The following is a 24,572-nucleotide window of genomic DNA, read 5'->3' on the forward strand; positions in this document are numbered from 1 at the left end:
GGGCCAACATGAGCAGTGTGTATTAGCTGCTGCTCGCTGCCAGTGAAAATCTGCTGTTTAAAAGTTGTGCGGGAGAAGGGAGTTGTTTGAGAGACCATATGGCATGCAGGTGAGAGAAGGAGAGACCAAATCACCTGTGGGATGGGCAGGGTTCTTCTGCCCACCATCTTGGGCCCAGGCCCACCCAAAATTGGGTGTCTGGCTACGCCCCTGGTCTGTAGGCGTCATCTCTCCCTCCCTGGTGGTGCTTTCTGGGGATTCCCTATGCCCTTCTTGCAGTGGCTTCAGCAGGCCTTAGATCAGGAGCCAGATGTGGGGCCGGCTTTGGGGTCTGTAGCACCCCTTATGGAATCGGGTCTTGCCTATTTGGCGGATTCCCTTAATGATCTGGTCCGTGCTTCAGCCAAACAGCTTTGGCGGTGTCTTCCCGCCGGTTGTTGTGGCTTCATCACTGGGCAGCGGATATAGCTTCTAAACAACGACTCACTAGATTGCCTTTTCGGGGCAAACTTCTCTTCGGCGAAGACTTGGAAAAGATTGTGAAGGATTTGGGAGATTCTAAATGGCAACGACTTTCTGAGGACAAGTCTAAGGCTGAGACTCGACCTGGGGCAATGAAACCTTCTTTTCAGGACTCCTGCAGGTGCTGTCCAGGCTGAGCCTCCTCTTCTTTTCAGTGTTCCAGATTTCAGCAGCATTCTTCCTTTCGTGGTGACAAGAGACCCATTGGCGCAGCTTTGCGATCAGGGGCATCCAGTCGCCCCTCCCAATGATGGGGCACCGGCCCACTCCTTGATTTTAAGGATAGGAAGTCGTCTGTCTTCTACGACGAGTGGGCCAATATTACCTCAGACCAGTGGGTTCTGGACATCATTCAAGAAGGCTATAAGTTAGAGTTTTCCTTGCCCATCGGCGACGCCTTTTTGGAATACCGGTGTGCCCCGGCATCCAAGCGGGCAATAGTTCAAGCCACGTTGCAGTTCCTTTTGGACCTGGGGGCAGTAGTTCTGGTGACCCCTCAGGAGGTAGGCACGGGCTGCTACGCCATTTATTTTGTTGTTCCCAGAAAAGGGGGTTCCTTTCACCCCATTCTAGACCTACACAAGGTCAGTCTTCACTTGAAAGTTCAACACTTTCACATGGAAACTCTGCGGTCAGTGGTGGTGGCAGTTCAGCCAGGAGAATTCCTCAAGGCGTTGGACCTGAAGGAGGCTTATTTGCATATTCCCATTTGGCCTCCACATCAGCGCTTCCTGCGTTTTGACATTCTGGGATGTCATTGTCAGTTTCAGGGCCTCCCCTTTGGCCTCCCCACGGCTCCCCGTACCTTCTCCAAGGGGATGGTAGTGGTGGCAGCCTTCCTGCGGAGAGAGGGCATCAGAGTGCATCCCTATCTCGACGACTGGCTAATCAGAGCGGAGTCAGACCAGGAGAGTCGTCGGGCCACCGATCGGGTGATTTCGCTTCTGCAGTACTTAGGATGGGTCTTGAACCTCCCCAAGAGCCACCTGGTTCCTTCCCAGATCTTGGACTACCTCAGCGCTCGGTTCGATACGGCTCGGGACCATGTGTTTCTGCCGGAGGACAGACGGATCAAGCTTCAAGCTCAGGTTTCCCCACTTGCTTCGTCTGTCAAGTCCCGGGGTTCGGGACTATGTCCAGGTGTTGGGGTCCATGGCAGCAACTTTGGAGGTGGTGCTTTGAGCGAGGGCTGACATGCGCCCGTTACAATACTCCCTCCTGTGAAGGTGGTCTCCGATGTCCCTTGATTACAGTTGACGTCTTATGTGGCGACCCTTAGTGAGGCGCAGCATGGCCTGGTGGTTCCACGATCTCAGCTTACAGCAGGGGATGCCCCTGGCCTCACCTCCCTGGGTTGTTGTAGTGACTGATGCAAGCTTGACAGGCTGGGGAGCACATTGCCTCAGTTGTTCTGCTTAGGGACTCTGGACCCCCCCCCCCCCCCCCCCCCGGAGGCAACCTGGCCGATCAATCGGTTGGAGCTGCGAGATATAGTGAATGCCCTCCGAGCCTTTCGCAGTGAGGCGGCATCTAGATAGCACGGTGGATTAGGGATACCATTTCTTCAGCGTATATTCTACCTGGCAGGGAGGGCTTGAAAGCGGACAAATTCAACAGACTGCTAAAACCTGTCATTTCTTTCTCTATAACATCACCAAAATTTGTCCCTTCCTTTCTGAACACACTATCAAAACCCTTTCCATACTCTCATCACCTCATGCTTAGAGTACTGCAACTTGCTTCTCACAGGTCTCCCACTAAACCATCTCTTTCCCTTCATTCTGTTCAAAATTCTGCTGCAAGACTTATCTTCCGCCAGTGTCCTTATACTCGCATAACTCCTCTCTTCAAGTCACTTCATTGGCTCCTTATTTGTTTCCATATACTGTTCAAACTCCACTGACTTACAAGTGCATTCATTCTTCATCTTCTCAGTATCTCTCCATATACCTCTCCTCAGGATCTCTGTTCATCAGTTAAGACTCTCTTACCTGTGCCCTTCTCCTCCACAGCCAACTCCAGACTCCATTCCTTTTACCTTGCTGTACCATATGCCTGGAGTGGGCTTCCTGAGTTGGTACATCAAGCTCCATCTCTGGCTGTATTCAAATCTAGGCTAAAAGCCTGCCTTTTTTGAGGCTGCTTTTAACACTTAACCCCATATTCACCTTTGTACCCATGTCTGTTTTAATCATTCCCACAATAAATAACTCCCTAATCCTGTAGTTGTCCTGCTTGTCTTGAATAGATTGTAAGCTTTGTTGAGCAGGAACTGTCTCGTATGTGTTTTGTGTGCAGCGCTGAATATGTCTAGCAGTGCTATAGAAATAATAAATTGTAGTAGTAGTACTAATAATTGGGGTTAACAGTAAAAATACACGTTTAATAGTAGCCCGTGTTGATAGTTTCTCCCCCTTGGTGGGCTTTCGATAAACAAGTTTTCTAAAAGAAAATTCCAAGATTTTGGCATATTGTTTCATAGATATTAATTTAATTTATTCACTTTTTATTTGCTAGGCTAAAGTTATGTGCTCTTCTATATGCAAATGCATTGGATGCAAAAATTATGAAGAAAGTCCAGATCGACAGACATTAATGGACTTGCCACACTATTCTGACACTGGAAAGTAAGCCTTTGAATTTTGAGGATGTATTTTGAAATTATCATTGATTTATTGTAATTTTTTTATAATACTTTTTGTATTATAGTACAGCTTACAGATACAATCTTCATGGTTGATTCAGCCCTACAAATTTTGGTACTTCCTTTGATCAATAGTATGTATTTGTATATCTATTTAACACAGTGCATTTTGCTAATCCAACTTGTTTGTTCTCAGTGGATTCCAGCAAATAAAAGAGAAGCCAATGTATAATTCACATTGAGGGCACCTAGATTAGTTGGGCAGAAAGGTACACAGACACCTTTGCATCTTTATAAAATACCAGCACAAATCTTTTAGAAATAGTTCCTACGTTGAAAGCACAGGTAATCAGATGTAAATGCTAGTGCATAAAGTATGCACAATCAAATGTATTTTATAAAATGCATAAATTGTAACTCCGCCCTTGAGCATGCCTACAAAAACATAAGAACATAAGTGTTGCCATAGTGGGACAGACCAAAGGTCCATCAAACCCAGCACCCTGTTTCCAACAGTGGCCAATCCAGGTTACAAGTATCTGGCAAGATCCCAAAACAGTACAATACATTTTCAGAGACACCAAGGGTGGCCCATCCCAATGCTGGAGATTTACCACTGCAATGCTGGAGAATGAAGGCCAATGAGTAAGATTCTTTTCGCGAGTCCCAGCCATGTCTAAAACTAGTTCTGGCAGATGCACATTCCAAAAACTGACATATTTCAATCAATAAATAGAAAATAATATTATTTTTTTCTACCTTTGTGTCAGAGATGCCAAAGGTGGCCCATCCAGAAGAGTGATATGTACCACCCCAATAAATGAAATCCCCCCTCTACCCCCAGCAGTTATCCAAAGGCAAGAGCAGCCTGCCAATAGTGGGCAAACTTACCTCTACATCAGGGAAGGACTCCCCTACCAGGAAGCCCACAGAGGCTCCACAAGGAATGATCATAGCAGTAAGCAATAGATTGGTAACTAAGAGGTAGAAGGTGGAAGGTGGAATCAGGAACCTCAACACAAGGCAAGGTAGGGTTGATATCCCCAGCCCACTGAAGTAAGAACTCAGATTTAAAAACTACACTTTACCCAGCATCTTCTGTACTTGGACCATCAACAGAACACACCACCTCACTATCCTGGGAATACTTTACCCAGAAGCAACGTTAGAGTGATTTGTAAGGGAGGAGCAGAGGGGGAGGGGCAGAGGAGGACATTTTGCTTGTATGTGTGGGGAAGGTCAAAATGAGGTGGTAGTATACAAGGCGGGGGGGGGGGGGGATGAGTTGTTGTATTAGAGATAAGAAGGGACAAGAGAGAGAGACAAGATGGCTCTATGTGCATGTGGGGATGGGGACAGAAAGAGAGAGGTAGAGTGCATCGGGTGAGGGGAGCAGAGAGTTGGCGAGGCTGGCTGTGCATTGGGAGGTCAGAGGTAAGGACAGATTTGCTGTATGTGTGTAGGGAGAACAGAGATGGACATACTGGCTATAAGTGTGTGAATGTGTTGTGGCAGATAGAGATGGCAGTGTGTATTGAGAGGTGGGCAAGAGAAAGGGACAATCTAGCCATGTGAATTTTAGGGGTGGGGGGGGACAACACAGAGGGATGGGCTGGATGTGAGGAGAGAGCAGAAAGATGTGGCAGTGTGCATTGGGCAAGAGGAGGCTTATAGGTGGACAGGCTGGCTTTATTTATTGGGAGTAGACAGAGAGGGGGACAGGTTGGACATAAACTCAGGGAGAAAAGAGAGATGAACGGTTTTGCTTTACTCCTTTATGCAGGAAGATATTTGCACTCCAGCTCAGAAGTACGTACTATTGCTCCCCTATCTCTCTCTCATTCTGAGGGAGTCATTTCAGGGCAGTCCCTTTCTGCATAGATGCAAGAGAAATTGGAGGAGAGGGAGCTGTTTACAGACGAATCTGATGATCCCACCACAGTGCAGGTGTTTCATAAGAGTTGCCTTCCTTTATATCTAAGGCTCTCCATATTCTTAATATTTCTTCTTCTTATCCTGCTACACCTACATCTGCTAATCTTAAAATGGCAAGCACTAGAATACTGCTTCGGTCTTTTTTTCCAGTGCCATGCAGGTAGGGTTACCATCGGGCTTATTTTCGAAAGTGATCGCCAGCGATCTTCCGACATAAGTCGGGAGATGGCCGGCGATCTGTCAAAAGCGGCAAAATCGGTATAATCGAAAGCTGCTTTTTTGACACCATCGTCATTTTCCCGTCACCAAGCCGGCAAAAGTTAAAGGGGGCATGTCAGCGGTGTAGTGAAGGCGGGACATGGGCAGGCATGGGTGTGGCTACCAGATGGTCGGCTTTCACGGATAATGGAAAAAAAAGTGGCGTTAATCAGTATTTCGCTGGTTTTACTTTTATTTTCACGACAAAGCCTCAAAAAGGTGCCCCAACTGACCAGATGACCACCGGAGGGAATGGGGGATGACCTCCCCGTACTCCCCCAATGGTCACCAACCCCCTCCCACACTAAAAAAATAAAATTAAAAACCTTTTTTGCCAGCCTGTATGCCAGCCTCAAATGTCGTACCCAGCTCCCTGACAGCAGTATGCAGGTCCCTGGAACAGTTTTTGTTGGGTGCAGTGGACTTCAGGCAGACGGACCCAGGCCCCCCCCCCCCACCTGTTCCACTTGTGGTGGTTATTGTAGAGCCCTCCAAACCCCCTGTTAGGTTCTCAAGGCAGAAACTAGGTTCGTGAGCCCTTGGGCCACTGCCATGGAGCACCAGTGGCAGGCAAAACCACCCCACACCAGAGATAAGGCAGAACTCTGACAGGGACAGCTAGACTTCACCTGCACTTGGCTGCCGTTCCTCAGGAGTTGAGCCCCTGGGTGCAGGCGGCCGGCAGGACTTACCAGACAGGGCAGGAACTGGATACCCTCTAGGCTGAACAGGGACTGAGGTTCAGATGGGAAAGGAATAAACATGTGCAGCAAAGCAGGAAACTGGGCTAGGACTCACAGACAGACAATACTACACTAGGCAAGAAATGGACAGGCTTAAGGGTCAGGACTGAAAGCTGCAAAGCAGCCACTAAGAAAGGCAACACAGACAGATAAGAGACAGAACTGAAAGCTGCCAGGCAGCCACTAAACAAGAAACACAGACAACCAAGAACTAGACAGAGAAATACAAACAAGAAACAAGACTAGGAAACAACCAATACAGTACAAGATAAACTACACAAAGACTAGACTAGAATCAGGCAAGAATTTCAGACAATAAACTGGACTAGGCAGAAGTGTACAGCACACACCAGCATACCAGGGACCTTAGGCGATGCAAAGGCAAACACAGAAGTTTCTAGGTGATTAATAAAGCCCCTCATCTGCTGAAGTTCAGCTGCAGGAATCACAAGGCAGCTACGAGTGCTGTTCAGGCACAAACAAGAGAAGCAACTCTGGCAGCCCGGAAGATCCAGACCGGACTGGGCTAAAGTCTGGAATGGATGGCAGTTCATAGCAGCCACCGGCTCTGGCCACCAGAGGGCGAGGTGAGCACAGACAAGGAAACACTCACCTATGTGACAGTACCTCCCTCTCAAGGCCCCCCCAGGCCTCCACGAGGGACTCAGGTCTCCATGGGTAACAATGATGAAACCTACGGAGGAGCTTCAAAACATGACCAGGGGTAGCTGGACTGGAGCTAGAACTCAGCTTGGACTCAGCAGCTTGGCTGGAACTGGAACTCGGCTTGGACTCAGCATCTCGGCTGGAACTGGGACTCGGCATGGGCTCAGCATCTAAGCTGGAACTGGGACTCAGTCTGGACTCAGTCTCTTGGCTGGATCTGGAACTCAGAGTGAACTCAACATCTTGACTGGACTCGGAACTCGGCGTGGACTCAGCAGCTTGGCTGGAACTCGGCGTGGACTCAGCATCTTGGCCGGAACTGCAACTCGTTCCGGACTCAGCATCTTGGCCGGAACTGCAACTCGATCCGGACTCAGCATCTTGGCCGGAACTGCAACTCAATCCGGACTCAGCATCTTGGCTGGAACTGGAACTCGGCTGGAACTCAGCAGCTTGGCTGGAACTGGAACTCGGCATGGGCTCAGCATCTAAGCTGGAACTGAGACTACTACTACTACTATTAGCATTTCTATAGCACTACAAGGTGTACGCAGCGCTGCACAAACATAGAAGAAAGACAGTCCCTGCTCAAAGAGCTTACAATCTAATAGACAAAAAATAAAGTAATCAAATCAATTAATGTGTACAGGAAGGAGGAGAGGAGGGTAGGTGGAGGCGAGTGGTTACAAGTGGTTACAAGTCAAAAGCAATGTTAAAGAAGTGGGCTTTCAGTCTAGATTTAAAGGTGGCCAAGGATGGGGCAAGACGTAGGGGCTCAGGAAGTTTATTCCAGGCGTAGGGTGCAGCGAGACAGAAGGCGCGAAGTCTAGAGTTGGCAGTAGTGAAGAAGGGAACAGATAAGAAGGATTTATCCATGGAGTGGAGTGCACGGGAAGGGGTGTAGGGAAGGACGAGTGTGGAGAGATACTGGGGAGCAGCAGAGTGAGTACATTTATAGGTCAGTAGAAGAAGTTTGAACAGGATGCGAAAACGGATAGGGAGCCAGTGAAGCGACTTGAGGAGAGGGGTAGTATGAGTAAAGCGACCCTGGTGGAAGACGAGACGGGCAGCAGAGTTTTGAACCGATTGGAGAGGGGAGAGGTGACTAAGTGGGAGGCCAGCAAGAAGCAGATTGCAGTAGTCTAAACGAGAGGTGACAAGGGTGTGGATGAGGGTTTTGGTAGAGTGCTCGGAAAGAAAGGGGCGGATTTTACGGATGTTGTAAAGAAAGAAACGACAGGTCTTGGCGATCTGCTGGATATGAGCAGAGAAGGAGAGAGAAGAGTCAAAGATGACCCCAAGGTTTCGAGCTGAGGAGACAGGGAGAATGAGAGAGCCATCAACAGAAATAGAAAACGGGGGGAGTGGGGAGGTGGGTTTGGGGGGAAAAATGAGAAGCTCGGTTTTGGTCATGTTTAATTTTAGGTGGCGTTGAGACATCCAGACAGCAATCCAGACAGCAATCCAGACTCGGTCTGAGTCCAGACTTGGTCTGGACTCAGTCTCTTGGCTGGATCTGGAACTCGGCTTGGACTCCGCATCTGGGCCAGAACTGGACCTCGATCCAGACTCAGCATCTTGGCTGGAACTGCAACTCAATCTGGACTCAGCATCTTGGCTGGAACTGGAACTCGGCATGGGCTCAGCATCTAAGCTGGAACTGGGACTCTGTCTGGACTCAGTCTCTTGGCTGGATCTGGAACTCGGCTTGGACTCCGCATCTGGGCCAGAACTGGACCTCGATCCAGACTCAGCATCTTGGCTGGAACTGGAACTCGGCTGGAACTCAGCAGCTTGGCTGGAACTGGGACTCAGCTTGGACTCAGCATCTTGGCTGCAACCGGAACTCGGAGTGGACTCAGAGACTTGGCTGGGACTGGAACTCTGAACAGGAGCTAAACCGTACCCGGACCTCAGAAAGCTCAATGAAATCTGCAGACGAGCCTGGTACTCAGGACTATTACCACGCCTCATTTCAGTGTCGGCTTCAGGAGTATCCCGCAGGGTGTAATCAAAGAGAAGTCTGCTACGGTACTCAAGGAGCGTGATCGAAGGATCAATAGCAGAAACTGGGTTATTAAGGACCCCTAGCAAGCAGACTTCTCTCAGCTGCAGCTTCAGGAGTATTCTTCAAGGCAGGATCAGACAAAAGTTTATCACGGTAATTCTGCAGCGTTATCCAACAATAAAGGTCAGAAACTGGGTTGAGACCGGACTCCGAACTGGAACTGGGAGCTGCACCCGGGCTGAGACTCGGATTGCCAACAGGGGCCAAAGTTCTGGGCGGGAAACCCAGCTGCAAGGTTGATCTTGCTGAGTTCATGGCCTTTGCATTCTGTTAGGTTTTCAAGGCAGAAACTAGGTTCGTGAGCCCTTGGGCCACTGCCGTGGAGCACCAGTGGCAGGCAAAACCACCCCACACCAGAGACAAGGCAGAACTCTGACAGGGACAGCTAGAATTCACCTGCACTTGACCGCCGTTCCTCAGGAGTTGAGCCCCTGGGTGCAGGTGGCTGGCAGGACTTACCGGACAGGGCAGGAACTGGATACCCACTAGGCTGAGCAGGGACTGAGGGTCAGAGGGGAAATGAATAAACATGGGCAGCAAAGCAGGAAACTGGGCTAGGACTCACAGACAGACAGTACTACACTAGGCAGGAGATGGACAGGCTTAAGGGTCAGGACTGAAAGCTGCAAAGCAGCCACTAAGAAAGGAAACATAGACAGATAAGAGACAGAACTGAAAGCTGCCAGGAAGCCACTAAACAAGAAGCACAGACAACCAAGAACTAGATAGAGAAATACAAACAAGAAACAAGACTGGAAAACAAGCAATACAGTACAAGATAAACTACACAAAGACTAGACTAGAATCAGGCAAGAATCTCAGACAATAAACTGGACTAGGCAGAAGTGCACAGCGCACACCAGCATACCAGGGACCTTAGGCGATGCAAAGGCAAACACAGAAGTTTCTAGGTGATTAATAAAGCCCCTCAGCTGCTGAAGTTCAGCTGCAGGAATCACAAGGCAGCTATGGGTGCTGTTCAGGCACAAACAAGAGAAGCAACTCTGGCAGTCTGGAAGATCCGGATCGGACTGGGCTAAAGTCTGGAATGGATGGCAGTTCATAGCAGCCACCGGCTCTGGCCACCAGAGGGCGAGGTGAGCACAGACAAGGAAACACTCACCTATGTGACACCCCCCAAAACCCACTGTATCCACATGTAGGTGCCCCCCTTCACTAGGGTTACCATATGGCTCCAGAAAAAGGAGGACGGATTGAGCCAGCTGGGTTTTACTTCCATTGCTTTCAATGGAAGTAATTGAGCCAGCCGGGTTTTACTTCCATTGCTTTTAACGGAAAGCAATGGAAGTAAAACCCGGCTGGCTCAATCCGTCCTCCTTTTTCTGGAGCCATATGGTAACCCTGCCCTTCACCCATCAGGGCTATGGTAGTGGTGTAGAGTTGTGGGTAGTGGGTTTTGGGGTGGATTTGGGGGGCTCAGCACCCAAGGTAAGGGAGCTATGCACCTGGGAGGTACTTGTATATTTTGTTTTGTGATAACCACAGTGTCTGCCCTTACATGAGGAGGCCGCTGGAGGGCGCTCTCCCATTGAAAACCGGGAAAATGCCCATTCTGGCCAGTAGAGGGAGCTCCAGAGAGATAGCTGGGGGAGTGAGAAGAGTCTTCTAGGCCAGATCTTTCTGGAACCAGAGGGGCGAGGTTTCAAGAGGTGGGGAGGTTTAGTGGACACCTCATAAATAGCTTCCTCTCAGTAGAGGAAGGAGTTTTGCCCGAGGGAGAGGAGATGGGAGCCTGGAGGCCGGAAGCCTGAACTGTGTATCCCGGGACCAAGGAGGAAGGACTGTGTGTCCGAGAAGGAAAGCAGGCTGAAAATCCTGGGGTAAGAAGTCCCTGAAGTATTGGGGTGGTGTGTCTTCAGTACTGGGAAAGAATGTTCAAGGGGAAGGACTGTGTGTCCAGGACTGTGGGTCTCCAGTACTGATGTTGGAACTGTGAAGGGTTAAAAAGAACAAACAGCAGTGGGATGGAGGATAGGACCGTAAGGTTAATGTGAATAAAGAAGGTCCTATCCAGGGGAGGAGGCTGTTATACCCTGAGACCCAGATGTCCCCAGTAAATGGTCTCAGGGGGTGAATCGCAGTAACGTTAATAGTGGGAAAGTCAGGTTCCCACAAGACTGTAGCCTAGTTCCAATAAACTGAATTTACATATGATCAGCTTAATTTGCATATTTCTGTGAGCAAAGGGATCCGCGCTATCTTCCAGAGGAGGGGGACCAGGGGGCCCACCAGAAGAACTGGTAAGGTGGGTCGGTTACCAGGAGATACAGCGGGCAGGCCGGGCCAGGACTGAAGGTTAATGCAGACAGAGGTCACCCTGAGGGCAAGGGTAGGACCAAACATAGAGGCTCGAGTCAACGGAGACACAGAGAAGTCTGGTTTCAAGGCGGTTCCCTGAAGCAAAGGGTTGGTGAGGCTGGGCAGGAGTCACAAGAGGGCCATTGCACACTGGAGAGCACCCCTGCGGGCTTACAGTTTTAATTTTTAGAAGTGCCCCCTAGGGTGCTCGGTTGTTGTCCTGGCATGTCAGGGGGACCAGTGCACTACAAATGCTGGCTCCTCCCATGACCAAATACCTTGGATTTCGCCAGGTTTGAGATCACCGGCATTTTTTTCCATTATCGCTGAAAAACAAAACCGGCCATCTCAAACCCGGCGAACTCTGGCATTTGGCCGGGTCAAACCGTATTATCGAAAGAAAAGATGGCCGGCCATCTTTTTCGATAATACGGTTCGGCCAGGCACCTTTCGATTATTCCCCTCCATATGTCCGGATTTACCCGGACATGTTCTCTTTTTGAGGACATGTCCAGGCAACCGGGCGGGTTTTGCCAGTCTGCCCATTTGTCTGGATTTCTGGACAAGCGGGCAGGCTGGTAGGCGGGCCATCCTGATGGGCTGCCCGCCAGCCTGCCATTTGTCCAGAAATCCGGACAAACGGGCAGATTGCTATCCTCCCCTCCCCTTACTTACCACTGCCCTGGTGGTCTAGTGACCTCTTCCGCCTTCGGGACAAGAAAGAGCCCCCTCTTTCCTGCCCGGAGCACTGCCCTGCATGCTTCCTTCCTGTTGCTTATCTCGACGCCGATTCAAAATGGCCTGGTCTTCATGGTAACTGTGGAATCTCAGTGTTGCCATGCTGGCATTTTGAATCGGCGCCGAGATCAGCAACAGGAAGGATGCATGCAGGGCAGCGCTCCGGGCAGGAAGAGGGGGCTCTTTCCTGTCCCGAAGAGGTCACTAGACCACCAGGGCAGTAGTAAGGTAAGGGGAGAGGGGCGTGACGGGGTGTGTGACGGGGGAGGGGAAATGTGACAGGGGTGGAGTGAGGGTGTGAAAGGGGGCGGGGTGTGTGGTGGGGGCAGGACATGTGTCCTTCTTTTTGTGGGAAAAAATATGGTAACCTGACATGCAGGCCATGCAGGAAGTCATTTCTCCTCAGTGGGTCACCCCAGACATTGCCCTTTGAGTGGCCTCTGCTTTGTTGCATCTTTAGCCTATTTCCACACCTGAGCTGGAAAAGCTATGTTTGCCTAAAGTGGATTCATTGGTGGCAGCAGTCACCAAAAGGCCACGCTGCCTGTGGTGAGTTAAGATTTTACTTATAGTTTCAGAGTTTGTTAAATGCTGTTCCTAGTGTGGGAGCCAGTGAACAGCATCAGGGCAGTGCACCATGTGTATTATGTCCTCTGAAAGGGCCTATTTAGTGTTCCCAAATTCTTAGATACCTTTCATTTAGAGAGCTAGAGTCCCCTCAGATTTTTCACAGAGGGCAGTTACTTAAGAAAAAATAAATACCACCACCCTGAAAGTTTTCCTCAATTCTTATGTGGAATTTTTTGTTTGTTACCAGAACTCTGTTTATATTGGCAGTGCAGGTATTCCTATTTTCAGCACCTTTAGAAAGAAGTTTAGTTTAGTGTCAAGCTTAGTGCTGTTGGCTTCATGTTTCTGTGAGAAATCTAATATAATAAAACGCACCCTCAACATTCTGAGGACAACGTTCTGAAGCCATCTGATGTCACTCCCAGGCTGAAGGGTTCGTGGATTCATGGTGTGAAGCCTTCAAGCCAGCCAGCCGTCTCTGCCCCACCCTCGCGTCAAACGTCATGACGTCGAGGGCGGAAAAAAAACCAAACAATTCCGGCAGCGCAGCGTCAGGGAAGGAGGCGGCGCTCCCGACGTCTAGCCTTCCCTTCGCTGTGTTCCGCCTTCTTCTGACGTCAAGGATGACGTCAGAAGAAGTGGAACACAGCGAAGGGAAGGCTAGACGTCGGGAGCGCCGCCTCCTTCCCTGACGCTTCGCTGCCGGAACCGCCACGGAGGTAAATTTAAAAAGAAGGAAAAAAAAAAAAGGAAGTTGGGGGGAGAGAAGAGGGTGGCCAGTAAAGTTGAACAATGGGAGCGGGAGGGCAGGGGACAAACGACAGCATGGATGCGAAGGGGGGGGCATGGATGCGAAGGGGGGGGGGGAGAAGAGGGCGGGCCAGGCTGGGACATGGGAGAGAGAGGAGCATGGATGTGAGGGGGGTCATGGAAGGGAGAGAGGGGACTTGCTGGAAAAGGTTGAATGGAGGCGGCAGGGGACAGAGGAGCATGGATGGGCATGGATTGGGAGGGCAGGGCTCAGGGAGAGAGGGGAATTGCTGGAAAGGGATGAATGGAGGGGGCAGGGGACAGAGGAGCATGGATGGGCATGGATTGGGAGGGCAGGGCTCAGGGAGAGAGGGGAATTGCTGGATAGGGATGAATGGAGGGGACAGATGGGCATGGATGGATATGGATTGCAGGGCAGGGCTCAGGGAGAGAGGGGAATTGCTGGATAGGGATGAATGGAGGGGACAGGTGACAGAGGAGCATGGATGGGCATGGATTGGGAGGGCAGGGATCAGGGAGAGAGGGGAATTGCTGGAAAAGGATGAATGGAGGGGGCAGGGGACAGATGGGCATGGATTGGGAGGGCAGGGCTCACACTCTCTCATATACAGTGGTGGAAATAAGTATTTGATCCCTTGCTGATTTTGTAAGTTTGCCCACTGACAAAGACATGAGCAGCCCATAATTGAAGGGTAGGTTATTGGTAACAGTGAGAGATAGCACATCACAAATTAAATCCGGAAAATCACATTGTGGAAAGTATATGAATTTATTTGCATTCTGCAGAGGGAAATAAGTATTTGATCCCCCACCAACCAGTAAGAGATCTGGCCCCTACAGACCAGGTAGATGCTCCAAATCAACTCGTTACCTGCATGACAGACAGCTGTCGGCAATGGTCACCTGTATGAAAGACACCTGTCCACAGACTCAGTGAATCAGTCAGACTCTAACCTCTACAAAATGGCCAAGAGCAAGGAGCTGTCTAAGGATGTCAGGGACAAGATCATACACCTGCACAAGGCTGGAATGGGCTACAAAACCATCAGTAAGACGCTGGGCGAGAAGGAGACAACTGTTGGTGCCATAGTAAGAAAATGGAAGAAGTACAAAATGACTGTCAATCGACAAAGATCTGGGGCTCCACGCAAAATCTCACTTCGTGGGGTATCCTTGATCATGAGGAAGGTTAGAAATCAGCCTACAACTACAAGGGGGGAACTTGTCAATGATCTCAAGGCAGCTGGGACCACTGTCACCACGAAAACCATTGGTAACACATTACGACATAACGGATTGCAATCCTGCAGTGCCCGCAAGGTCCCCCTGCTCCGGAAGGCACATGTGACGGCCCGTCTGAAGTTTGCCAGTGAACACCTGGATGATGCCGAGAGTGATTGGGAGAAGGTGCTGTGGTCAGATGAGACAAAAATTGAGCTCTTTGGCATGAACTCAACTCGCCGTGTTTGGAGGAAGAGAAATGCTGCCTATGACCCAAAGAACACCGTCCCCACTGTCAAGCATGGAGGTGGAAATGTTATGTTTTGGGGGTGTTTCTCTGCTAAGGGCACAGGACTACTTCACCGCATCAATGGGAGAATGGATGGGGCCATGTACCGTACAATTCTGAGTGACAACCTCCTTCCCTCCGCCAGGGCCTTAAAAATGGGTCGTGGCTGGGTCTTCCAGCACGACAATGACCTAAAACATACAGCCAAGGCAACAAAGGAGTGGCTCAGGAAGAAGCACATTAGGGTCATGGAGTGGCCTAGGCAGTCACCAGACCTTAATCCCATTGAAAACTTATGGAGGGAGCTGAAGCTGCGAGTTGCCAAGCGACAGCCCAGAACTCTTAATGATGTAGAGATGATCTGCAAAGAGGAGTGGACCAAAATTCCTCCTGACATGTGTGCAAACCTCATCATCAACTACAGAAGACGTCTGACCGCTGTGCTTGCCAACAAGGGTTTTGCCACCAAGTATTAGGTCTTGTTTGCCAGAGGGATTAAATACTTATTTCCCTCTGCAGAATGCAAATAAATTCATATACTTTCCACAATGTGATTTTCCGGATTTAATTTGTGATGTGCTATCTCTCACTGTTACCAATAACCTACCCTTCAATTATGGGCTGCTCATGTCTTTGTCAGTGGGCAAACTTACAAAATCAGCAAGGGATCAAATACTTATTTCCACCACTGTACAATGTCTTTCTGACTCTCACTCTCACACACTCTGTCTCACACTGTATCACATTCACTCTCTATGTGCCACACAGTCACTCACACACTCGCTTGGTCTCATGCACTCACTCTCACAGAGAATCTGTGTCTCACACACACTCTCTCTCTCGCCCACACACACACACTCTCTCTCACACTGTGTCTCACATACACACTTGCACACACTCTCATTCTCACACACACACTCTCTCACAAACACACTCACACCCAGACTCACTCTCTCTCTCACACACACACACTCACACTTTCACTCTGACTCTCAAACAGTCACTCTCACATACACTCTCCCAAACATACACACTCCGAGGAAAACCTTGCTAGTGCCCGTTTCATTTGTGTCAGAAACGGGCCTTTTTTTACTAGTGTTACATATTGAGTTATTTTTTGACTGAGGCTAATGCACTGGTCTTCATGGTAACTATGGAATCTCAGTGTTGCCATGCTGGCATTTTCTTCAGGTGCAGTATTTATAGCAAAATGGTTTTATTCTGGAAGGTGGCTGGCTTTCAACCTGAAGGTCATAGGTTCAAGGCTGGTTTGTGCATCATATTAGAAGCTGTGGGGGAGGGGAGTGACAAGATGGCAGATTGAGCTATGCACGGGGACTTACAGATGGGCGTCTTCTGGAAGCTTTGCTTTTCCTATTGTGTTGTTTCCTTAGAGTTATGCCACTTTCCAAAAGGAAGGGGGTGGTGAGGCTGCAGCTGCTGCCAGCCCGCTTTTCTTCCCCAGCACAATCGATGCTTGATCAGTTTGCTGTGTGCATTCTACACGACGTTACTGGAGTTGGAGACCCCGTGGTGAGTGTGGTTGGAGGAGCACCTGCACTCTTGGGGCGAACATCTCTTTATCCCCTCCATCAGTCATCTCTCTGCCGTGTTCTGCTGGATCTCAGGCTGAAGCTGAGTTCTCCCTTCATGCTGAAGATGCAGTTGTGGGGATCTCTGACAGCAGTGCCAGACCAGAGGAGATGAATACTGAATCGCAGGAGCATGGAGCGAATTTGATTTCAGCTCCCTTGGAAGAACTTGCTGTGACCCTGGCCACATTTGGAAGACCCTTAGTTCAAACACTTGTAGTGACTGTGGCGAAGTCAGCACAGGATACAATATTGATGACCAAAGTGGATGTTCTTTCTACTTCTTTTGAAACAAATAAGAAGAAATATCTAAGATCAGTTCAACAGACAAAAGGAGACATTAAAGAGCTAAGAATATCTGTTGCTTCAGTGGTTAAAGATAATTTGTTCATATATAGGAAACCGGAGCAGGTTGAAAATTTCAACAGGAGGTTAAATCTTTGGATTTTGAACTTTCCTAGATCTCCAGGACTATCCCCTGTTGATTTCTTTTAAAAAATCCTTATTGAAATTTTGAAATATCCTTCTTTCTCTATTCCGCCTTTGAATAACGTGTATTATATTCTCGTTTCCTCGAGACAAACTGGGAATTTATCTGTGGTTCCAGATCAATTACAACAAGAAGGTGTGGACATAAACAGTTACTCAGCTATTTTAGAGTCTTCTTTTTCTAAGGTTCCTGATCTAGGGACACTTTTAGTATCTTTTGTTCTATGGGCAGAGGGTAAGTCCACACAAGACAGAAGAAAGCTATTTTTGGCAATGAGAACAGAGACCCGAGTGTTAGGTGTCTCATTTGTTTTGGCATACCGAGGAGTGGCCTAGTGGTTAGGGTGGTGGACTTTGGTCCTGAGGAACTGAGTTTGATTCCCATTTCAGGCACAGGCAGCTCCTTGTGACTCTGGGCAAGTCACTTAACCCTCCATTGCCCCATGTAAGCCGCATTGAGCCTGCCATGAGTGGGAAAGTGCAGGGTACAAATGTAACAAAAAATATATATTTAATTCGCTATTTGAAGGTTAAGTATGTTTTCTGGGAGCCTCAACCCCTGAGGGCTTTTCTGGATGTTAAAAAGATCACCAGTGGTAATTTACAAACTGATGACATTTAAATAGTTTGTGGAATTGTAGCTTAATTTAGGGCCTTGCTTTATATTTTTTCCTTTATTTTTTTTATCTCAGAAATATTTGTTACTCCTCTCTCTCTTTGTGGTTTAAGAAGGGGTTTGAATGTTTACTATTAATACAATTTTTCTTCTTTATTGTAATTTCTCCATGTTTCTTAAGCAAGTTTACACTTGTGAATTATTGTTATAAATGCAATAAATATAAAATGAAAAATAAAAAAAGGTGTGGAACTCAGCTCCATTTAAATTGGGACATATTTTACTTCAGTCTCCCATATTGCTTGCCTTGACAAGCAATTCATTGCATGGCTGAGACAGCTATCACTATGCTACAGCAGTGGCGTAGCTAGGTGGGGTGCCAGGGGAGCGACCGCTCCCCCAAATGGAGTTCTTCTGGTGCCTATTTTTTTCATCCTGTTGCACTGAAAATGTGCGCTGGCGCCGGTAGAAGTCCGCTCTCGCTCCCCCCGCGTCGTCAACCTACCTCATCCTGGCTCCGCTTTTGTGCTACAGTGCTAAAAGTTAGATGTGTTGGTTTGCCACAGAAGTTCTGCTCTCTAGTATTGCACACTGACACGGGCCAAAACTATTGCATATCAGCCCCATACACCACTGTGTCAGCGGCACCACTAGCTGTATGCTGTAGTGTCTCTAAAAGCTTCTGTTGCACTTTTGCACCTTTTCATTGTATTGGACAGCTAGCGATATTACAGAGGAATAGCTTTATGGTTAAAGCAGCCAGCTGAGAGAGAACCAGTTCCACTGCGGCTTGCCATCAATAGTGTATGTGGTACAAACAGCTCTGGCTCTCTGCCACACTAGTTAGCTCCAATGCGCAGCTGGGCCAGCCAGTTCTAATGCATGGCCATACCAGCCAATTCTAGACCCTCTTGGCAAGAAGATAGCTCTGGCTTAGGCATTGGACAGCTGATGTGCCTTCTAAGTCACATCTAGCAAGCTTCCTTTTAGAGGTAAACTTCTGTTTGGGGAAGATCTAGAGAAGTTGGGTCTTTACCTAGGGGACTCCAACTCCCAGAGATTGCCAGAGGGCAAGTCTAAAGATTCTTTTAAATCCTCTCATTCTCATCTTAGGTTTTGTGAAGCCAAGTGCTACAGGCCAGACAAAGGGTTGGGTAAAGACCTAGGGGACTCCAACTCTCAGAGATTGCCAGAGGGCAAGTCTAAAGATTCTTTTAAATCCTCTCATTCTCATCTTATGTTTTGTGAAGCCAAGTGCTACAGGCCAGACAAAGGGTTCCCACTTCAACAAAGACAATTGGCCTTTCATGCTGACAGAGAGAGTTCAGCTTCAAACTCTAGGTCTACCATGCCTTCTGCATCTCCCAATGATGGGGCCTCAGTTCACTCCTCGAGTATCATAATAGCAGGACTCCTCTCCAGGTTCTGTGAGGAATGGATCAGAATTATCTCAGATCAATGTGTCTTGGAAATACTAAAGAAGGGTCTCCCATTCCACTGTAGATTTTTTCTTGGAATCTCCATTCAAGCTCCAGCCCAAATATCAAACAGTTCAATCCAATCCACCTTGTAAATGCTTCTTCATTTAGGCACAGTTGAGACTGTCCCCAGTTGCAATTCAGGAATGGGAAGTTATTCCATCTACTTTGTAGTTCCAAAGAATGAAGCTTCCTTCCACCTTGGTTTGGACGTCAAAAGAGTCAACAGAGTGTTAAAAGTTTAGCATTTCACAGTGAGAACACTGTAGTCTGTAATAGTTTCAGACCATCAGGGAGAGTTTCTAACCTCCCTGGATCTCATTAAAGCATGCTTTTATATTCCCACCACCTTCCCACAGAAGATTTGTGATTTGCAATCCTTGGGAAACATTATCAATTTATGACCAGGTCATTCAGCCTTTCCACATTACCAAGGACATTTTTTCAAGGTCATGGTAGTAGTGACAGCCTTCCTTTGCAAGGATGGATTGCAGATTCATCCATACCTCACGATTTGGCTGATTTGCGACTCTTCCTATCAAGAGTCTACAAGTTTCATCCAAGATAGCTACTCTTCTTTAGACCTTAGGATTGGTATTCAATTTTACCAAGAGTCAGTTGTTTCCATCACAAATCTTGTTGTATCTGGGAGTGATATTTGACATAGGCTTAGGGAAGACATTTTCTTCTGTTTCTCATCAGCAAAAGATTCACACCCAAGTCAGGTTCTACTTTCCTTACCAGGTCCTGGGGTCAGGGAATATGTTCAAGTTCTGTGCGCAATGGCCTCTATCTTGGACGTTCTTCCATGGTCCAGATTCCACATCAGACTACTTCAGGGGTTCCCTCTCAGCTGTTGGTCTCTTGGACCCTCCAAGCCAAACTCAGCCTCAGCTGGTGTATTCAGCGCAGCCTTCCTCTAACAATTTAGAAGCTGTCTCTCTCAGCAGGCGGCTATCTGCAGCTCGTATGCTGCTAGGGCGTGCCTTAGCTGGGTACAGCAGATTTCAGATTCCTTCCAGAAGTCTAACAGTAAATCTCCTCCTGAATTTCCAGATGTGTAGGTGGAGCTGGCATGTTTGACAGATTCCTTGTATGGCTTGATTCGGGCATCGACCAAGCAAATTTATTTATTTATTTATTTATTTATTTATTGCATTTGTATCCCACATTTTCCCACCTTTTTGCGGGTTCAGTGTGGCTTACAATATATTATGAATCATGGAAATACAATTTGTTACAAATCGGTTATGGATTACATTGTGATGAGTTATGCGAGACAAAGTCAAAGTATCGATAAGGAATATAATAATGGAAAAGAGCACTGAAACGTTGGAAGGAAGTAAGGAAACAAAAAGGGGCAATATATAGTAACAGGAAAACATTTGGTATACATTTTCTGTGAGTAGAGGTATGAGTGTGATGAGATTACGGGGGATGAGAATTCAGAAGTGGCTGTATTGATGCATTACTGAACAGTGAGTGCGGGCTTTATGTGTTTTGGTTCTTTCCGTAAATTTTCTCAAAAAGATGGGTCTTCAATAGTGTGCGGAAGGTGGCTTGCTCGTAGATCGTTTTCAGGTTGCGCGGCAGTGTATTCCAGAACTGCGTGCTCATGTAATAGAAGATTGACGCGTGCAGCGCCTTGTATTTCAAGCCCTTGCAATTAGGGAAGTGGAGGTTGAGGAAAGTTCGGGATGATCTTTTAGCGTTTCTGGGTGGTAAGTCTATTAAATCAGACATGTAGGCTGGGGCTTCACTGTGAATGATTTTGTGGACTAATGTGCATACTTTAAAAGTAATGCGTTCCTTGAGTGGGAGCCAGTGTAGCTTCTCTCGTAAGGGTTTTGCACTTTCATATTTTGGTTTTCCGAAGATGAGTCTGGCTGCTATATTCTGGGCTGTTTGAAGTTTCTTCAGTATTTGCTCTTTGCAACCTGCGTATAGTGAGTTGCAGTAGTCCAGATGGCTGAGTACGAGGGATTGCTATAGGCTGCGAAAGACAGATCTTGGGAAGAATTGTCTTATTCTTTTCAGTTTCCACATGCAGTAGAACATCTTTTTGGCTGTGTTGTTTGCATGAGTTTCGAGTGTTAGGTGGCGGTCGATAGTGACTCCAAGGCGTTTTAACGTTTCTGAGATTGGAAGGTTTAGTTTTGGTGTGTTTATAGCGGTGAATTAATTCGTGTTGTACTGGGAAGTGAGTATCAGGCATTGAGTTTTTTCTGCATTTAGTTTCAAGCGAAATGCATCTGCCCAGGTGTTCATGATGTGTAGACTTTGGTTGATTTCATTGAGGATTTCTTTAATGTCTTGTTTGAAAGGGATGTATATTGTTACATCATCGGCGTATATATATGGGTTGAGGTTATGGTTTGATAGGAGTTTTGCCAAGGGGATCATCATTAGGTTGAAAATGGTTGGTGAGAGGGGTGATCCTTGTGGTACTCCACATTCAGGTGTCCATGCAGCAGACGTAGTTGAATTCGATGTGACTTGATATGACCGCTGGGTTAGGAACCCCTTGAACCAGTTTAGGACATTTCCTCCAATGCCAAAATATTCAAGTGTGTATAATAGGATTTCGTGGTCAACCATGTCGAAGGCACTTGACATATCAAATTGTAGGAGGAGTATATTGTTGCCGGTTTCATCTGCTGCAACTAAAGGAAAGAAAATTATATCAGGTAAGAAATAATTTTTTGTTCCTTAGCGTCAGCAGCAGATGAATCCAAAGATTTATGGGATGTAGCAAAGCAGTCCTAAAGTAGGGTGGGAACCTGAAGCTCCCGCAGATAGCACCAATACTCGAAAAGATGCATCTGACCAAGCAGAGGCATCCAAATGGTAGTGTCTGGGGAAGATATGCAAAGAAGACCATGTCGCAATCCTACATATTTCCTCCAGGAAGAACAGATGGGATTCCACCCAGGAATTCCTGTTGTTTGTTGTGATTGCACCACTTGGCAGCAGATGCAGCTTCAACCATTGGCTGGTTAAGCTCCCTTTTTAACGGCAATCTGTTGTTTGGTGAGGACTTAGCGAAGTTGGTGATCTGGGTGACTCAAAGACTCAGCATCTTCCTGAGGACATGTCTATGCTTTCTTTCCATTCAGGTCAGGCTCACCCTCGTTTTAAAGATAACAGGTGCTATCATCCAGGACTGCCTAGTTTTAGCCTAGTTTTGGACTGATCCAGGTATCAGGTCAACGAGGATTTTGGAACTCCAGACTTTGTCCTGTCGAGATCTGGATTTCTCTTGAAGGGGTGATGGGGCACAAAGTCCTGTCTTCTTCCTAAGGTAGTTTTCTGCCTTTCATCTCAATAAACCTTTGTTTCTTTCTGCTTCCTTGATATTCGTCATGTACTCCTACACTATTTGGAAGTGTCCAACGAGTTCTGTTGGTCAGATCATTCATTCGTGCTTTGCTCAGGACCTTGGAAAGGTAAAGCGGCTTCCAAAGCTATGCTAGCTTGCTGAGTCAAGGAAGCTATCGCGTCTGCGTGTTTACTAACAGGTAAACCACTTCCGGCCAGATTCAGGGTGCCTTCTACCCGAGCTGTCATGAATTCCTGGGCGGAATCCCATCTGTTCTTCCTGGAGGAAATATGTAGGATGGCGACATGGTCTTCTTTGCATATCTTCCCCAGACACTACCGTTTGGATGCCTCTGCTTGGTCAGATGCATCTTTTCGAGTATTGGTGCTATCTGCGGGAGCTTCAGGTTCCCACCCTACTTTAGGACTGCTTTGCTACATCCCATAAATCTTTGGATTCATCTGCTGCTGACGCTAAGGAACAAATAATTATTTCTTACCTGATATAATTTTCTTTCCTTTAGTTGCAGCAGATGAATCCAGATGCCCACCATGTTTTTCCGGCAGCTCCTATTGGTTAGTTCTCTCTGTTGAAAATTATTGCTGGATTTTTATATTTTAGATGGACTATTGTAATCGGTTTACATGTTTGCAGTTAATCCAAGAACTGCAAACATGTAAACCGATTACACGTGGGGATTATCACGTGGGGAAGGAGAAATGTTATAATTCTGTTTTCTTCTGCTTTGTCATGAGAAATACGGACTGACCAAGGAGCATCCTATATTCTAAGACAGTGCAGTTCAGATACTGTCCAGTAAGCCTTCATGTGAGCTAGAATACCCAAGGCTCAATAACAGCAAAAAACATTGTCTGCATTCAATAGCATTTTATGTTCTTGGCCCCCCCCACAAAAATGCCATGCACCTCCCCATTATCCCTCATCTTTTGCGCTAGTGACTCCGTTACCATAGCAAAAATCAAGGGCGAGAAACGGCACCCTCTCTAGTGACCCAGTTTTAACAAATTATCAATCTGAAGTTGCCCAGATTTTCTCAGCTCATTCCACTCGAGATAGCTATGAATCGTCAAATATCCAGTTTGCGAATAACATTTGTCTGGAATTATCAACTAAGACAAAATGACAAGAAGACAGAGAGAATTATCTTGGATGCTGGCAAATGATTTCAAGGTAGTTCAGATTTTATGAGGACAATTTTCAAAGCCGCTCACACAGACAAAACATTGTTTTGATTGAGGCAAATAAAATATGCATGTGGTGCCACAATGCATATGAATTTTGCCTGTATTCATTCAAGGTATATCCTGCAGGTTTAAGTTGGAGATTGCAAAAATATACTTAATTTTTTTTGTCTTGGTTAGAAAATGTACTTGTAGAAAAAGCTGAGTGGTTTGTACTTGGGCAATTTTCAAAGTGAAACTACATGTATATTTTCACTTTAGAAATTGGTGCAAAACCTGTTGTTAAAAAGCACCCATGGATTTTGCAATTATATGAGCAACATGAAAATTGCTTCCTATCTGTTCTGATTCACAAAACTTTTTCTTTGAAGGTCAATATTCTTGTGCAGAGAAACCACAATCACTCATCAATATCCTGGTAACAAATAATCGTTATTCTGCAGACTCATTTAAGTTCAACGGTTTTTATTGATGATATAACATGAAAAACACATTGAATTAAAATAAAAAACTACAGATGAAAAAACTGAACCAGCTAAACAAGAGCATATTAATCGAAGTAGTCTTCAAAGTTTAACAGTATAATTCATTTACCATTTTAAATAGATGAACTATACTATAGTCTTCAAAGTTTAACAGTATAATTCCCCCATCCCAATCCCCAAACTGCCCCCCCCCTTTATGTGTTCTATCCTTAATTAAATTTAGGACCATATAACTAAACGTTACCGAGCTTCAAAATTAATTAAAGTAGCAATGACAGACAAATAACAGTATGAACAAATACTGAAAGTGAAACCAGACAGAGGACCTTGTTTCTGATGGTTCTCCATATAAAGGCTGAGAGTCACCTATGACCCATCCAAACAGCTCTCCCTCCCCTCAGATCTCCCAACCTACACCCTCTGCCCAATATCTACGAAACCTACTTAAAGAAAAAAAACACCCCCCATCAGCAAATCATAAGAAAGGACAGCATCATCTCAAATCCTATAATGAATTCAATAACAAACTTCGAGCTTTGGGTGACAGTGAGGAGAGGTAAAAGTCCCGGATAAACAAAACTTTTTTTCTTCCTTTTGAGGGAATGACCGACATGCATTCGTTCCACAAACATATGATTGTGAAGCAT

At 46.9% G+C, this 24,572-nt stretch overlaps 1 protein-coding gene across 1 annotated transcript in view; it reads left to right on the top strand.

The window, feature by feature from the left end:
- LOC115469041 (tesmin-like) overlaps positions 1-24,572 on the top strand; it is a 263,762-nt gene that overhangs the window by 223,741 nt on the left and 15,449 nt on the right. Inside the window, exon 7 of the mRNA XM_030201307.1 lies at positions 3,040-3,149. Within this exon, the coding sequence (XP_030057167.1) occupies positions 3,040-3,149 (110 nt within the window). The remainder of the gene's footprint in view (positions 1-3,039; positions 3,150-24,572) is intronic.

Source organism: Microcaecilia unicolor, chromosome 4 (assembly GCF_901765095.1).
Source record: "Microcaecilia unicolor chromosome 4, aMicUni1.1, whole genome shotgun sequence".
Taxonomy (NCBI): domain Eukaryota; kingdom Metazoa; phylum Chordata; class Amphibia; order Gymnophiona; family Siphonopidae; genus Microcaecilia; species Microcaecilia unicolor.